This window comes from Ranitomeya imitator, chromosome 6 (assembly GCF_032444005.1).
Source record: "Ranitomeya imitator isolate aRanImi1 chromosome 6, aRanImi1.pri, whole genome shotgun sequence".
In the NCBI taxonomy this organism is placed as follows: domain Eukaryota; kingdom Metazoa; phylum Chordata; class Amphibia; order Anura; family Dendrobatidae; genus Ranitomeya; species Ranitomeya imitator.
In genome coordinates, this window is record NC_091287.1 from 436,845,189 (window position 1) to 436,863,917 (window position 18,729).

Consider the following 18,729-nt stretch of genomic DNA (forward strand, 5'->3'; position numbering starts at 1 on the left):
ACGACCTATTACCCTAATCTTCTGAATCAACTAATTAACTCTAAACACATGCAAAAGATACCTGAGGCTTTTATAAACTCCCTGCCTGGTTCATTACTCAAAACCCCCATCATGGGTAAGACTAGCGACCTGACAGATGTCAAGAAGGCCATCATTGACACCCTCAAGCAAGAGGGTAAGACCCAGAAAGAAATTTCTCAACAAATAGGCTGTTCCCAGAGTGCTGTATCAAGGCACGTCAATGGTAAGTCTGTTGGAAGGAAACAATGTGGCAGAAAACGCTGTACAACGAGAAGAGGAGACCGGACCCTGAGGAAGATTGTGGAGAAGGACCGATTCCAGACCTTGGGGAACCTGAGGAAGCAGTGGACTGAGTCTGGTGTGGAAACATCCAGAGCCACCGTGCACAGGCGTGTGCAGGAAATGGGCTACCGGTGCCGCATTCCCCAGGTAAAGCCACTTTTGAGCTACAGAGAAGCAGCACTGGACTGTTGCTAAGTGGTCCCAAGTACTTTTTTCTGATGAAAGCAAATTTTGCATGTCATTCGGAAATCAAGGTGCCAGAGTCTGGAGGAAGACTGGGGAGAAGGAAATGCCAAAATGCCTGAAGTCCAGTGTCAAGTACCCACAGTCAGTGATGGTGTGGGGTGCCATGTCAGCTGCTGGTGTTGGTCCACTGTGTTTCATCAAGGGCAGGGTCAATGCAGCTAGCTATCAGGAGATTTTGGAGCACTTCATGCTTCCATCGGCTGAAATGCTTTATGGAGATGAAGATTTCATTTTTCAGCACGACCTGGCACCTGCTCACAGTGCCAAAACCACTGGTAAATGGTTTACTGACCATGGTATTACTGTGCTCAATTGGCCTGCCAACTCTCCTGACCTGAACCCCATAGAGAATCTGTGGGATATTGTGAAGAGAAAGTTGAGAGACGCAAGACCCAACACTCTGGATGAGCTTAAGGCCGCTATTGAAGCATCCTGGGCCTCCATAACATCTCAGCAGTGTCACAGGCTGATTGCCTCCATGCCACGCCGCATTGAAGCAGTCATTTCTGCCAAAGGATTCCCGACCAAGTATTGAGTGCATAACTGAACATTATTATTTGTTGGTTTTTTTGTTTGTTATTAAAAAACACTTTTATTTGATTGGATGGGTGAAATATGCTAATTTATTGAGACAGGTTTTTTGGGTTATCAGGAGTTGTATGCCAAAATCATCAGTATTAAAACAATAAAAGACCTGACAAATTTCAGTTGGTGGATAATGAATCTATAATATATGAAAGTTTAATTGTAATCATTACATTATGGTAAATAATGAAATTTAACACTATATGCTAATTTTTTGAGAAGGACCTGTATAACAACCCCTCGTAATCTTTGTGCATTGCATCGAGACACTTGCATTACAAAAGTATCCAACAACTTTTCTTTAGCTGAGCTCTTCTGGCAATTCTTACATGAGGGAGAGGGGCTTTGAAAAAAACTTGCAGCATAATCCCAAATAACAAGTCCTTTAAACTATAAGACACATTCAGCCTTCATGTAAAGCTATTAGAGTGAGCAAAAGAGGGTGTATATTTACATTTTGGTTATTCCTGAATTAAATACAGGGAGAAAACGTACACACCCCGTAAAAGTACCCACCTGGACTTAACTAAGGTTAACTTATTAGGTTACTTTGCTAATATTTTAGCAAATTAAAAAAAAACTTTTTTTCCGCTATGCAGCCACTATTACATTGTGTGTCCTGCTCAACATGAAAAATGTGGAGAAAGGTCCTCTTTTATGTCATTAGCTGTATGTTTGGGATTATTTTCCTCCTGCAGAATAAATCTGGAATCAAACTTCGTCCACCAAGGTATCCATACTTTCTTTCTGGGGAGTAACAGGCCATAGCACTCTAGATAAATGGCATGGCTCCATTTTAAAAGAAGCTACTGATTTCCGCACCTCTTCTCTTTGTTTCATAGATGCCTTGAATCTCCTGAAAGACCTCTTAATTCTAGTTTTTGACACTTTTTTATTTGTTACTGACAGTAATATTGAGAGGGTGTACACAAAACTATAGTAGGGTATACCATTGTTGGGTACTTTATTGTGCTTTTTGTTTTTTCTCCTTTTAACTTGGTATTTATCTGGCCATATAGTGATATGCACTTTATTATATAGTGATATGTGTAATGAATTATATTTGACATGACAAGTTCTTATTCAGGAGTGATTAATGACATGTAGGATTATTAACAGCTTTTGAGACCCTTGCATAAAGGGCTATTTTTTGATACTAGCTGTTTACTGACTTTCATATTCCATAGGGTAAGGACAGAGCTCACTATAGCCAGTCAACATTGAGCAGGGTGTCTTTACTTGTACTGTATAATGTATGGTCAGCACGGTGGCTCAGTGGCTAGCACTGTTGCTTTGCAGCTCTGGGGTCCTGTGTACAAATCCCACCAAGGACAATATCTGCAAGTTTGTATGTTCTCCCGTGTTTGCATGGGTTTCCTCCAGGTTCTCTGGGATTTCTCAAACACTCTAAAGACATACTGATAGGGAATCTAGATTGTGAGCCTCAGTTGGGACAGCGATGATAATGTCTGTAAAGCGCTTTGGAATTAATGGCACTATATATACAAATAAGCAATAATAATGATAATAACCTTCACAATAGGCAGGTGTCAATATTAGAGCACCGTTAAACCATATGGTATATTTGATTTTTTAATTAGGCCTAGCTTGGTCAATGATAACTTTATTGGATTGGAGCTATAAATATATAATGCCATCTCACTGGTTAATTCCAGAATGCTGATATTCGCCAAATGTGATTATCTTGACTCCCACCTAGTCTTTTTCCAATATTTTTGCACATTGTACCACATATAGAATAGACTAAACGAACATGCTGAAGGAGCGACTATCTTAGCGAGACATCACACAGGAAAATATGAACTTTGGCTATTGGACCTACATTTTTGTTGTAGGTAGGAACGGACGAGCATTCGATACATACGGCCATTATGTTCATTTTGCATGTGTAGCCTATGTCAGTGTTAGAGGTCACATAATATTTATGTTTGGTGGCAGAACGTATATAATACACCTGTTGGGAACTCCAGTGGTACATATATGATATTTGGTTTTATGTTTGGCTCCATAAGATTGGAATATGAGTTTTAAAGCATATTTAAATGGGCTGTCCAGGACTGTTACACTGATGGCCTATCCTAAAGCTAGGGTTACACAAGCATATAATACTATCTCATCCAAGAGAATGGGGTCATTTATGCAAATCACATTTTGATCAAACTGTGATTAGAGTTTGATCAGAGCCTGATCATAGTGTGCTACAATTCCCTCAGATGTGGAGAAGATGGAGAAAAAAGATTCTTTATCTTCTCCACTTTGTAGGTCTGTGGAGATCAGAATTCACTGAGATGACATCCGAGAGAAGTCCAATGTTTTCTACGCACTCATTGACTTGCATGGCCGACTGTGATCTGAATATGGATCAAACTTGGGCATGCTGTGCGAGGAAAAAAAATGGACATGCGCACGGCCCCATAGAATAACATTGGTCCTTTGCTTTCCAATGCTTGGTAGGATCGCACTTGCACTGAACATACCGTTGTCTGCATGAGCCCTTAGGGTAGGTCATCAATATCTGATTGGTGGGGATTAGGGTTGAGCGACTTTTCTTTTTATAGGATCGGGTTGGGTTTCACGAAACCCGACTTTTTCAAAAGTCTGGTCGAGTGAAATCGGCCGATCCTATAGAAAAGTCAGGGTCGGGGTCGGCCTAAACACGAAACCCAATGCAGTGCATTGGGTTTCTAATGGTTCCCAGGGTCTGAAGGAGAGGAAACTCTCCTTCAGGCCCTGGGATCCATATTTAAGTGTAAAATAAAGAATCAAAATAAAAAATATTGATATACTTACCCTCGGACGCGCCCTGGTTCTCACCGGCAGACTTCCTTCCTAAGAATGAGCGCCTGAAGGACCTTCGATGACGTCACGGCTTGTGATTGGTCGCGTGAGCGGTCACATGGGCGTCACACGACCAATCACAAGTCGCAACGTCATCTTAGGTCCTTCAGGCGCTGATTCTTAGGAAGGAAGGCTGCGGATTAGAACCAGGGTGCATCCGAGGGTGAGTATATACCTATTAGGAATATACTCACCCTCGGACGTGCCCTCGGACGCTTCCTTCCTAAGAATTAGCGCCTGAAGGACCTTAGATGACGTCGCGGCTTGTGATTGGTCGCGTGACGCCCATGTGACCGCTCACGCGACCAATCACAAGCCGCGACATCATCGAAGGCCCTTCAGGCGCTCATTCTTAGGAAGGAAGGCTGCCGGTGAGAACCAGGGCGTGTCCGAGGGTGAGTATATCAATATTTTTTTTTTTATTCTTTATTTTACACTTAAATATGAATGCCGATACCGATTCCCGATATCTTAAACATATCGGAACTCGGTATCGGAATTCCGATTCCAGATCAGAAGATCGCCGACCTCATGGCCAACCCCACACAGGGGTCGGGTCGGGTTTCATGAAACCCGACTTTGCCAAAAGTCGGCGACTTCTGAATCTGGCCGACCCGTTTCGCTCAACCCTAGTGGGGATGCAGCACCCGGTATCCCCGCAGATCAAATGTTCCCAGTGTTAGCGGCAGCTGGATGTGTTAAGTTGTAGAGCTGCTCAGCACAATTTTGTCAACCTTATGGTGGACACAGCTGGGTACTGCACATCCGTCTTGTATTTGGATCAATTTGGGACAGCTGTGCAATACCTGGCCACAACTCAGCACATCTGGCTGCTGCCAGCACCGGACACAGCTGATTGTCCTGGGTGCTAATCAACAATTCATGAGATATCAAAAATATTATTTGCACTTTTTAGTATTGTAGCGGTATGACTGACTTGAACATTTGCAAACAACTAAAAAATAAAATATATCCCATGGTAGAAAAAAATCTTGCCACACAAAACTGTAAAAACTTGTCTCCTCTGAAGTGGAGACTAAAGTAAACAGAGTAGAATGTAACATTTCATACCTTGGAGATTCTGAGACTTATCTGAGGACACAGCATCGCCCCAGGATGTGTGCAAGATTCAACTTATTCTTACATTTACATAGCTCTCAATTTTATTTGGCACCCAAATCTTAGTACACACACGCCTAACATGGCATTGTTGAGGGAGACATATGTTTGCTCAAGTATATGTATTTTGTTCTTAACTGTGAAGTCCTCAAATCTTGTTACTTTGTACCCTGCAGTCTTTCAATTACTGCCTCAGATTCTTGCAGTCATATTTTTCCTTGCCTATGTTTGATCATAAGCACAAGCTTTTGTCCTTTACTGAGTTAGCATTCCTGCATGACATATGGCAGAGGCATACGTTATTTACTATAGTAGCAGAGGAAGAATGTTATAATTGCAGTGAAAATTAGTGCAGTTGTGCAGAATATACTGCGGGGAGGGTACGCCAATGGAAAATGTCATAGTATTTGGATTGCTGAAAACTAATTAAAGATCTGGTATTCTATCAGAATTCCATAGATCAGATCACTGCGCATGAAATGTACTAGTGGAAAATACATTTTTGACAGATACATTATGAGAAAATACATCAAGGTAAAGAAAAGGATCACCTAAACACATTTCTACATACAATTGTTACATTGGCTGGGGGTCCACTAATTGGGTGTGACTAGAGATGAGTGGATCAGGCAAAAAAATTACAAATTGCCTCTTCCGTGTTTTTCCCCCCCAGGAAATTCGATTCGTGGAGAATAACTTAATACAATAAAAAATAACGGAACCTTGCTATGCATCTCTCCAGAACCCAGAGCCCAATGAAGCAACATATAAAAAAATAAAATACTGATATCTACCTCACCAATCACCTCTATGGCCATAGTTCCTCATCATCACCCATCCAGTTCTCAATGCATCTTCTGATTCCCGCTGCTCACGCTGAAATACCCGGGTTTCGCACAGAGCCAGGACTTCCAGCTTAGATGAAGCCTAAGGCTAGGGTCACATTGCGTTATGTGACCGCGTTTAACGGACTACGTTACACCGCGGCATAACGCGGTGTAACGTAGTCTGTTAACGCTGCCATTGCCTGTAATGGCGAACGCATCGCTAGCGCACACACACATTGGGAGTGCGCTAGCGATGTGCCGTCATTTGAGTGATGGACCGCGAATGCTGCTTGCAGCGTTTGCAGTCCGTTCCTCGCTAGCGCAGATCGGGGCTAACGCGATCCCTTTTGGGACATTGCGTTAGCGCAGTCCGTAGCGCTATGCGCTAAATGGACTGCCCTAACGCAATGTGACCCTAGCCTTAGGGCATGACTTTATGAAATCACGATTTGGACCATGATCTTGTGAGTACATGAACAGAACCTTTCTGGTTTCATCAGAGCCAGAAGTCCCGGCTCAGTGTGAGAGGCCCTCGCAATAAAGCGTGAGCCATAGGTATTAGAAGATGGACCAGCCAGGTGACAATGTGGAGTGGAAGGGCCAGAAAGCAGAACAGTAACAGTATAAGGATTTTTTTGCTTAACCTTGTGGTCATCATTTAGCTAAATCCAGTGATTTACAAAAATCATTTGCATTTTGGATATTTGTAAAATTCGAGTAGCTTTCAATACCATTCAAATTTAGTAACTCATCTGTAGTTGTTACTATTCTAATGCCCCATACAATATATCATGATCTTATAAAATGTATATAAAAGTAAATAAATGTAAAATGAATAAAAACAAAGTGAAAAAACAAGAAAACCAAAGAATGTCACCACAAGCCTAAACCACAGATATGCGACCGAAAAGTGTATATCAATTATATAAAAATTATTGCAGCAGAAAGATGGAGACAACTGAAAGACTGTATGTAATTTTGTAATTTGGTGCTACCTGTAAATGAGCTGATAATTTGTCATCACTCAATACACATGTGGTTAAAGGAATTGTCCATCTTCAGTTAAATGAACCCCAATCACTGTAGAGTGACATAATTACGAAACACAATACATAGTCACCCTCCCTAAATGCAAGGTTGACTCCCCACTGATGGTTGAGTTTCTATGTTTTGGCTGCAGCAATGACGTCTCTTTGACCATTCACAGTTATGGCAAACCACTAAACTCAGCTGCAGTGCCCAGGTACACAGCACAAGCCTCGGCAGTGATGCATGCTGCTGATGTGACATCACCACTGCAGCCAAAACACAGACCAGAGCAACAGTGTAGAGTTGAAGCAGGACACGAAAAGGGTGAGTACCTGCTCTTTTTGTTATTTTAGATATTCTACAGAGTTTGGGATCCACTTTTCTGACAGTGGTCTACCACGTTAATGACTGTCACTAATTTATTTTTGGAGTTGATTCCAAAATGACTGCATCTTCTCCTACAGCTGGTGGCATCTATTTCATATCATTTGGCGATCATTATTAGAGACCAAAGCATAATAATAAAACAGAAGAACTTACGGAATTCACTAAGCTGCATAAAAATGTTCCTTTTTTCCAAAATTAGTGCATATCACTGGAGAGAGTAACATGGTGTGGGACTGGTTAACAATTAACAGCCAGTCTTCGTTCACTTACGCTTCCGATGATAATGGCTGTTATCTAGTCCCACGCCATGTAACTCTCTACCCTGATATGACTATCGCCTAGCACATACTTCTATTTTTTAGAATTATCAAAGACCATCTACACTTTTAGAATCCTTAAAAGTTTGTTGCTACTCTTAGAAGAAGCCACTTTGGTAAAACTCATATGAATGAAAAAAGTAAAAAATAATTGGCTATGTGGTCATTGTTGCAGAGTCGGAAAAAGTGTAATTTTGTATAAATATATGAATGAAGCCAAGGAAAAATAGTAACATATTCCAAATTATTAAATTTAAGAGACTGAATGTTGGCAGATGGCTATAATAATTGGGTTTTTATGGTTAAGTAACCAAGGCTACGTTACAGCCTCGACACACGGATGTGGCATAGTATAGGTACTCATTGTCTTCTTTTACATCTCTTCAGTGAAACCTCTCCAAAAGAAAACCTCTTAGACAAGACAACCCCTTTGTCAAGAATATATTTTCTGTGAAAGATGATTACCGTATTTTAGTAATATACAGTATGGAATTTCCATTTCTTTGAGAGGGCTATCTTTCTGTAAAGTTATTTTGATTGAATTTTGGGTGGTAGTTTCAAAGAGATGCCACTGAATGATTACATTTCTCTATGAGTAGACGATAGGGAAGTCTTCATACCTTTGCAGTATCTTCTACTTCATCTTCATGGACTGAACTGGATGGTGAGGGTGTAGCAGATTTGCTTCCTGGTGGCGATGGGGAATTGTGTGCAACATTGTTTCCCCCAATATTTAAGCCAAGCTGAGCGCTGAGTTGTGACTGGTTAATTGTAGTCAGTTGACCATGCTGCATCATTGCCGCCTGTCGGATATCTTGAGGCTGGACTCTTGGTCTCATAGCTGCCATTTGTGTGTGAGAAGAATATTGATTCCTGTCTGAGTTCTGCAAATCCTGCATCTGATCAAACAAAAGAAGGTTATGAAAATCACTCCGGTGTACGATGCACAATGCGAACAATAGAATACACGCAATTCAATTACAAACCTAGAATGTTACCACTAAATTGCCATGTTTATTCCCCTTTTTTTACTATGCCATCATTTTGTTTGCACTTATGGCAAATTGCTTTTATTGAATGATATATTAGTCTCAAGATGAACTTGAAAAATTACGTGTACAAAAATAACTTGTCTGGATAATATGCCAACAATATATTACATGTCCACGTCTACAAGCTGCAGCTATACATTGGAGAAGATAAAAAAACAGCTGAAAATTCTATAAAATGGCAAAATAAACACTATTCTCTCATTTTTTGATCCAGCTTTGATGCTCCCATGCTTCTCCTGGTCTTTGTTTGCAAGTGGTCAGCATCTGACCACTGCAGGCAATCAGTGGTTGCATCTTTCTTATGCCACACTACTGGCATATTGGCTACTAGTGGTGAGGCCAGTAATGTGGCATATAACTCCTTGAAAACAAAGACTGGAAAGAACATTCAGTTTGTCAGTACTGAATCACCAGAGAAAAGAAGTGAACTGTTCATTTAGTTATTTAATACCATTTGCCGCTTTGAAAAACATGCATAACCCCTTAAATTATTGTCAACAAAGCCTTTAGTGCAGAATCACTGTGAGGGTGCATGCACATGAGCATATTTTATGGTCTATGTTGAATGTCTCAATTAATGACCCAATCGCTGGTCTTCTAACCTGAACCAACAGTCACAAATATACAAATATATGCATATGATGCTATTAGCTCAGTTCAGGAGACCTGACGGGCATAGTGGCCCAAACACATATCATAAAATGTGGTCATTTGAGTTCATCCTTGTACTTCGATTAAAATGGTTGTCTCATCATGTCAACCCATTGAATATACCTATTAAATAGAGACGGGTTGATCGTTTCACAAGATTCTACTCCATCGGCCAGAAGAACAGTCTCTGGCCACTGAATAGAAGGATCGTGAATCCCTTACCTTTCATGATACCTGGCATGAATTTTGGTTAGCCGGGCTTATGGTACGACATCATCATTGCTTCATGATATACATATGATATTGTACTAGCCCAGCTTATCAAAAGCTGTGCTAGGGATCCCTGAATGTAAGGGATTTGTAAGACTCTAGTGCAGCAAACATTACTGACCTGGCCAATGGACCTTAGACCCATGAATCAATCTGCATATGGACATCACACAGTATGACAGTCCACTTAGGACCCCCTCTATAAGGCAGATTAACACTGCAAAAAACATCTTCTTTTGCTACTTTTCCTTCATTAATACTGTACATAGACAACCATACATTTGAAAATGTTTTATTTTAATTGAGCTACAAATTAGATGTTGAAGGTGATTTGAGGTAATGCTTTTTCTCTACGACTTCATTTAACAGATGTCTCAAGGGGACATTTTGTCATCAGAATTCTTCAGTAGTGCAGCCTCAGACTTTGACTTTGGCCTGTGGGTTCAAGCACTCAAATATTTTCTTAAATTTTCCAGCTACAAAAAATTCAGGTTGTGTCTTAGTTAATGTAGTTTTTAAGTAAGATAGATGTATACTGCTTGAATTTCTTCTGAGGATTTTACTAGGAATATTTGGCATAGAACAGAAAACCAATCAAGTTAAATATATTTGTTCAAACTTTCCTGTCACCCCAAAATTTCACCTAATAAAACAAGGCATTTGCCTTTGGCAAAAACAAACTATTCTATAAATGATTTCTGCACTCATTATAATCATTTTCTACCTACACATCATCATAAACCACTCACTTTCATATCTACTTGAGAGAATTGCATTGCATGAATACTATTAAATAAATCTATATCTGACCAAGGAAATACATAATGTATCTCTTGCAATCATAGTTTAGTCAATGAGCAATTTAATTACAATATTCCCCTTTAGATTGGAAGCAATGACATTTTCATAATTGTAAAATTATGTTATAGCGCAATATATTTGTATGTGTAAAAGGGAAATATAATGTTGAATGAATTGTACTGCTTATTAATTTTCTTACAGTAATTAGGCATCAGATGGATCCAAAAAGGATAGATGTATTTACTGCAGCCTTGCAGCGCTGGGGTCCTGGGTTCAAATCCCACCAAAGACAACATATGCAAAGAGTGTGTATGTTCTCACTGTGTTTGTGTGGGCTTCCTCCAGGTTCTCCGATTTCCTCCTACACTACAAATACATACTGATTGGGAACTTAGAGTGTGGGGACAGCCCTGATAATGTCCACAAAGTGATGTGGAAATAATGGTGCTAAATTAGCAACTAAAATGAATAAAAATAATTACATTGCTCAAAAAAATAAAGGGAACACTTAAACAACAAAATGTAACTCCAAGTCAATCACACGTCTGTGAAATCAACCTGTCGAGTTATGAAGCAACACCGATTGTGAATCAATTTCTCCTGCTGTTGTGTAAATGGAACAGGCAACAGATAGAAATGACAGGCAATTAGCCAATCCCTATATAGAAGTGGTTCTGCAGGGGGTGACCATAGACCATTTCTCTGTTCTCATCTTTTTTGGCTGTTGTTTTGATTACTTTTACAATTTATCATTGCTCTCATCCCTAGAGGTACAGAGGCGGTGTCTACAACCCACAGAAGTTGCTAAGGTAGTGCAGCTCTCCATGTGCTACCCAAAGGTACCCAGACTGCTATTAGGTACCGGGATGAGATCCTCAGACCTATTGTGCAACCATGTACAGGTGCAGTTGGCCCTCGGTTCCTTCTGTTGCATGACAATGCTAGGCCTCATGTGACTAAAGTGTGTCAGCAGTTCCTGCATGATGAAAACATTGATTCTATGGACAGGCCTGTCTGTTCCCCCGACCTGAATCCAATCAAGCATATCTGGTACATCACGTCTCACTCGATCCACCAATGCCACATTGCACCACGGACTGTCTAGGGGTTGACTGATGCTTTAATCCAGGTCTGGGAGGAGATCCCCCAGGAGAACATCTGCCGCCTCATCAGGAGCATGCCTGGGCATTGTAGAGAGGTCATATAGGCATTTGGAGGCCACACACACTACTGAGCATCATTTCTTTGTCTTGAGGCATTTCTACTGAAGTTGGATCAGCCTGTAATTTGATTTTCCACTTTGATTTTGCGTATGATTCCAAATCCTGACCTTCAAGGGATATTAATTTTGGTTTACATTGATCATTTTTATGTTTTATTGTTCTCAATGCATTCTACTATGTAATGAATAAAGATTTACAACTGGAATATTTCACTCAGTGATATCTGGGATGTGGTATTTTAGTGTATATACACTTAAGACTTTCTCTAAATAAAATATACATTATGCATATAAGTGAAAGTTTCAACTTAATAGAAATATGAATATATTATAAAACTGCACAAATAGCAAATTCCTTAAAAAGCAACAAATAGTTTTTGGAGAATTTAAATTTTGCATCAGTATAATGTAGTGTTTCATCTGTGCCAATTTTGTCTGTGACCGCTAGGCAGTTTCACGCCTTTGTTGCGGGTGATGCTTGACAGCATCAATCCTATTTTATGGGACTTCTGGCTCTGGCCAGTCCCCAAGCTATGGGGTTAATCCTGTTAGTTTGGGTTTCTTCATGTTATCTGCTCTGGGTCAGTCTGCTGAATGTATAAATCCCTGAGGTGAAAATTGCCTCTTCAGAGAGAAAGAGGACTTGAAATCTATAGCGCCACCTGTGGGAAGCAGCAATTCTACAAGTCACAATCAACCCTTTATCGAGTCTTGCAATATGACTTAGGATAAAAGCCAAATCCGAATCTCAATTTGCAGACATGGTGTTTCGCGATATTGGCCTTTCTCAGTGCAAACTATGAAAACTGATTTGGCTAGATGAGAAGCTCTGAACTGAGGTCTAGAGGGTAACATTTCTCCTTGTGGAGAGTGACATACCAGCTCTGGCATGTCAAGGTAAGGAAGCTTATTCACCATGCAAAGCTCCTCTGGGAAATGTAACATGCAAATTAATGAGTCATTTACCACTTCCAGTCAATGTTTGCTTCCTGGCTTTACCTGTGTTCTGTGTATTTGTTGGTTCATCCTGATTTATTCTATTTCCTGACCTCAGCTAGTTTATTGATGTTTCTCCTGACGATTCTCATACCTCCTTGTTCTGACCCGGCTACGCTTCTTACCTGCTTTCGCCACCTAACAGCTGCTGACTTTGTGACCCTAGCCCATGGACTCTTGTGTAAATCCAGATCTTTGCATAGGGCTTAAGGGTCAAGGACTAGGAATAGGATATCTGAGCAGCAAGTGCCAATTCTGTTCATGACAGACATTTTTGAGCTGCCAGGTGACCATGAACAGTGCCTTTGTGACACGTAAGAATTGATAAGTTGTCATATAGTACCTGTGCCTGTTTATTGGTTCGTAGTGATGCATCGAGGAATTTAATTTTTTCTCAACTATTCTGCACATCAAAGGAAGCTTTCAACGATAAAGGTTTTAAGAATGTACTAAATAATCTCTGTAGGGGTCTATAGGGGTCTTCTGGTGATACAGTGATCACAGAATGTCCTACTGCTTGAACAGCCTGCGTTCAGTACAGGGGTATCCACTGGTATTCATTAGTATCCATTGCACCAACACCATACAGGAACTGAAGCATGGGCATAGCCCACACTGTAAACGGTATGAGCATGTAATGGAAAGCCATGTTGGGTCCTCCACACTGACAGACCATCTTCAAAAGGTTGTATCAAGAAAACAATAAAATATTGCACTGTATGGGCTTAAAGGCTTCATGGTCTATTTGTCCTGATAGTTCCGACTAGGCAAGTATCACATTTTCAGCAATTTAAATGAACAGATGGCAAAAAGATTGCTTCATTGAGACATGATGTTTAAATTATTTGACTTAATGCTTCATATTTCTAGCTTAACATTTTAGAGTGAAGATCTACCAAATCTTTTTCATAAAAGTACAGTTTGGATGAAGAGTATATTGTTATTTTACAGATATGGTTGTATTTACCCCATATATAAGTTAACAGCGACATAAATACCACCTGTAGGATATATTCCATTATTGTATAGTGATGTCTGGAGAAATAAAGAGAGTAATATTTACAGCCAGAGGACATGATGTGCTATGTACTAAAAATACACATTACAGGCCGTAATAACTACAGTAGTGGATTTCAGCAATTACTGGTTACTATATTATTCTCTGATTAGATCACAACAATTATGTATAAGGTTTGTCTACCATTTTGCTACTTGTGGCTAAATAAATTTCACGTTTTATCGTATCTATAATATTACAGGCAATTTGCTGTCAATAGATATTTACATATGTATATATGGAAGAGAGAGATATACCCTTTTATAAGGGATCTATATTTAATAAAAATGGTTGCCTGGGTATACATCACTGATGACCTATATGACACTCAGCACCCCAGCTGTTGCTAGCTCTAGTGCCACTGCTGCATTCAATGTGCCCACCTACAGCTAAGCCTAGTGAATTCACTTGATACTATACTGGAGACCTAACAATCTGAAAAAGAGCTGATCGACAGTAACAAAATATGATCTATCCAAAAATATTTTTTGCTTGAACAATCCCTTTAAGTCTTCCATTTTCATATTCATATAGATCTTAGAAATTGTCCCCCAAAAATACATATCGATCGTTCTTTACTTGCAAATATGTATTCAAGAGACTGTGAATGAACGTTTTCCTCCCAGTTCTCCTGCATCAGGAGATCTGCTCTGCGGCAGATTGCCAAATCCTGTTGTGATCTCAGCTCAATCACTTCAGTCTCTGTGTGTCACTCACCGTGTAGGGTTACTAGCCTGTAAATTCACAGCAGCCGAACAGAACAAGCAGTGTATAAAAATAAATACACCAGTTTTACTCGCAGCCAAATATGTTCACTTGCAAAGCTATCATTATCTCTGCCTCTAGCAGACAATCTATATCAAAACAGTTGTACACATAAAACTCTAACTACATCTTGACTGAATCTTTTTTGATCCAGCTGTTTTACTGAATAGCAGTTGGTGAACAGAGAGCAAGAACATGGGTAGCCCTCGGGCCCTGCTTGCTAATGTTACTCACCAGCTGCTGCTTTCTATGGTGTTAGCAGGCAAGACCTGGATGAATGCCAGCTCCAGCAAGAGCGAGAGACAGGGAAGCATCATTGAAGCCCTTTCATTTACCCCTGTCTGTCAACGCTTGACACTGAACATTGTTGAGTACTGTCCCTAAGGCTACGAAAAAGATCATGGCAGAGCTGAACTGTGATCAGACTGGACCCGACTGTAGGAATTAATTGCTCTGGGGGAAAAATCTTTGACAAATAAAGAAAAGTAAAGCAGTTCTAATGTCTGTCGTTACAGGTGATTTATCTTTCAAACAGGTGACAGACTGGGTAATCCATGTGTAATTATAGGGCCTACAGTGGGAAGTCTGCTACGTATGTAACTGAATGGACAATGCAAATGGATTATTTTAATTTTCACCATTTACTATAGAAGGATAGAGCTCAGCATTTTATTCCTGAAGGGGAAGTTACTTTATTGTCCTAACGAAAGACAATTATTTTAATGTATAACGTTCCAAAGGAAGAATCGGCACTTGTCCACAATTCAATGTATTATTCTCGAGAGACGTTCCGGATAATAAATAGGTCAGCAGGATAGGGGTCGCAGAAAAAAGAAAAATGGCATCATTTTAAATATAACTATTTTAATGGTGTACCTGTCCTCAAGCAAAAAAAGAAAATGTCTAGAAGCAATCAGATGGATGGACGGTATGGCAAGAAAAATGGGTGCGTGACAAGGGGTTAACTGGTTGACGTTCGTGAGTGATGGATAGGTGAGCTCCCTGAGAGAGTTATAAAGGGAAGAATACCAATATAATTCAACTTTCCTGGTTTGGAGCCCATTGTTCCTCCATCCCACTCCCATAATGCGTTTATAGAGGCAAGAGTTTGCTGATTCTGCTTTCTTATATTCCACAGCAATCACTGTCTCCATTGGGGCTCACAATCTACTTTTAAATATGTTTTTGGAGTGTGGGAGGAAACTGGGGAACTCAGAGAAAACATGCAAACATGGGAGAACATACAAACTCCTTGCAGATGTTGGTGGGATTTTATCCCAGGACCTCAGCACTGGATAAGTCTTGACAAGAGGCTAGATGATTATTTTTTACGTAAGTAGGCCACATTGTGGGTATAGGCACATATTGTTTGGCAGAGTACTACAGTCATGCTCATTGTTATATGCACCTCTCAATTTTTTTCACAGACTGTACACTATCTTCATAAATAAATGGAAGTGCACCAAAGTTATATCCTCAGGGTTTTTTAATTAGTGGTTAAAAGCAATACAACAAACAACATTGTTTTTCAATGCACATGTTGCAATTTCAAAGAAGAAGCAGAATAAACAGCATGTGCATAAAGGCACCCCTAATTAAACTTGGTTCCACACCCTCTGGCATTGATGACATCTTCAAAACGTTTCTTGTAGCCATCAATAAGCTTCTTGCACTTTTCAGCTGTTATTTTCTCCCTCTCTTCTTTTGCATTTTGTACAAGCTCTTGAATGTTTGCAGGGTTCTTTTCCCAATGGCAGATTTCAGATCACCTCAAAGAGTTTCAATGGGATTGAGGTCAGGACTCATTGCTGGCTATTTTAAAAGAGTCATTTTTTTATTTTTCAACCATTTCTGTGTACTTTTGGATGTGGTCTTTGGATCATTGTCTTGCTGGAGGACCCATGATCTTCGACTCAAACCAAGTTTTCGTACACTGGGTAGGACATTTTTGGCTCTAAAATCTCTTGATAAGTCTCTGATTTCATGATTCCTGAAGTATGGTGAAGGTCTCCAGTACCAGACGCAGCAACCCCACCCCAGTATGTATCCTCCACCATGCTAAACTGTTGGTAGGGTGTTAATTTCCTTATAAGCTTCATTTCATTGTCTGTAAACAAACTGTTGCCTTGCATTTTCCAAAAAGCCATATTCTTCATACATCTGTCCACAGAACATTTTCACTAAAGGATTGTGGCTTTTCAAGGTACTCTTTGGCAAAGATCAGTCACTCCTTTTTATGTTTTTTCTTCAACAATTGTTTCTTGCTTGACCTTCACCCAGAAAGCTCTGCTTGGTTTAGTTTGTGGCGTATGGTACTTGTTGAAACCATGACCTCGACTATTTCAGGTTGGCCTTCAGGTCTTTGAATGATTGACATGCTGTATTTTCCACCATTCGCACCAACCTTCAAAGACATCTCTTGTCAATGTTCCTCTTTCCCCCACGTCCAGCGAGGTTCTTGATAGTTCCATGCTTGGCAAACTTCTTAGTAACATTGTGCATTGTTGAAACTGGGATACCAAGGTCTTTGGAGATGGCCTTATATTCTTTGGAGTCTTCTGTTTGCTAATAATAGCAGTTCCGATGTCCTCAGACAGCTTCTCTGTCTTCACCAATTTAACAAAGAAACAGGGCCTACAATGTGGCTTTTTTAAACACTGAAGTCATCATTCGTTGGCTAATTCATGTCACATGATTACCGAAAATTAATAGCAGATGATTCTCATTTGTGATTTACCACAGGGGAGTCAAAAAGTGTTTTCATACTAATTTAATGTAAAGGGTGCCAATACCAGTGTCACAGCAAGATTTAGGTTTTTCTATTTTTCACTCCCATTGTTTTTTGTTTTAAACTATTGTTTATCATTTGCTCTTTTTGCATTGAACACAAGTGCTTTTCACTTGATTCATTTTTTTCAGGAGATATTCCACATTATGTACTTAAATTTCATGGATGCCAATAACGATGAGCAGGACTGTATCACTGGTGGGGCTAAGGTTTCATGGAATGTGAAACAAAACAGTTGAAACTTGATGGACTTCACCCAAAACATAAGATGAAAAAAAATCAAGGGAAAAAAAGTCAGATCACCATCCATGAAAGAATCTTCATGGATTTAGGAAGTGTTCGATGCACGGATCCTCGAGGCTGGCATCCACAAGCAAACAATGTAGAAAATGTAGAAAAAGGTAATGGAGTCCAGCACTGGAATCATAAAAACTCAGTTCTTTATTGGATCAACATTAAAACCATGATTAAAACAAGGCAGATGAGACACGTGAACCTTACGCATTTTGGACGTGAAGGGCTTATTCATAGGTAGGTTATGTGAGACTTTCTGTCCGAAAATTGTAAGGTTCACATGTCCCATCCGTTTTGTTTTAATCATGGTTTTAAAGTTGATACAATAAATACCTGAATATTTATGATTCTGGTGCTGGATCCCCTTACATTTTTCTAAAAACAAAAAAGAAGTAATAGATACGCACAATATTCCTGTGTTTCTAATAGATACTGTTATGATATTGGATTCATTTTTCACATCGAATTGCTTTCAATGTAGTTCATATTAAATTTGATGTTCTCCTTTATTGACACCAAGTAAGCACATGTATAGTGGTTGATATGGGGTTCTGAAGAAAAAACTCATGTTGAATCTGTTTCCAATCCATCAATATATTACTCCTACATCCTACAGGTACTAGATTACCAACATAGTAACTGAGAACTGGAGGTCAAGTGCTATTCTAAAAGGGTATTCCCAAAAGTTGAAAGTGATATTACGAGGGTGGGTGGTCGATTGCTTTTGCAAGAGTTTCTCCTGCATAATAAATAATAATAATAATTTTATTTATATAGCGCCAACATATTCCGCAGCGCTTTACAAATTATAGAGGGGACTTGTACAGACAATAGACATTACAGCATAACAGAAATACAGTTCAAAACAGATACCAGGAGGAGTGAGGGCCCTGCTCGCAAGCTTACAAACTATGGGGCATTTACTTATATAAAAGTTTTGGCATGAGCCAATACAAAAATGAAGATCTTTTGGGAATTTTACTGTGAAACCCTTGAGTCAGGCTTTGTGGACTAACATTTAGTCAAAAACTTTCTTGAGTACAGGAGGTTATCCAAGAAGTATCGTTTCTCCTTGCGGAGATCGACATGCTAAGAATGCCGAGATGAGGAGACTTAAAGCCGCTTAAGTCTCCTCTTCTCGGCATGCTTAGCATGTCGATC

At 39.8% G+C, this 18,729-nt stretch overlaps 1 protein-coding gene across 2 annotated transcripts in view; it reads right to left on the reverse strand.

The window, feature by feature from the left end:
• Window positions 1-18,729, reverse strand: part of TOX (thymocyte selection associated high mobility group box) — a 422,063-nt gene that overhangs the window by 98,474 nt on the left and 304,860 nt on the right. For both annotated transcript variants that reach the window (XM_069731383.1, XM_069731382.1), the window contains one exon: window positions 8,293-8,571. In XM_069731383.1, the coding sequence (XP_069587484.1) occupies window positions 8,293-8,571 (279 nt within the window). The remainder of the gene's footprint in view (window positions 1-8,292; window positions 8,572-18,729) is intronic.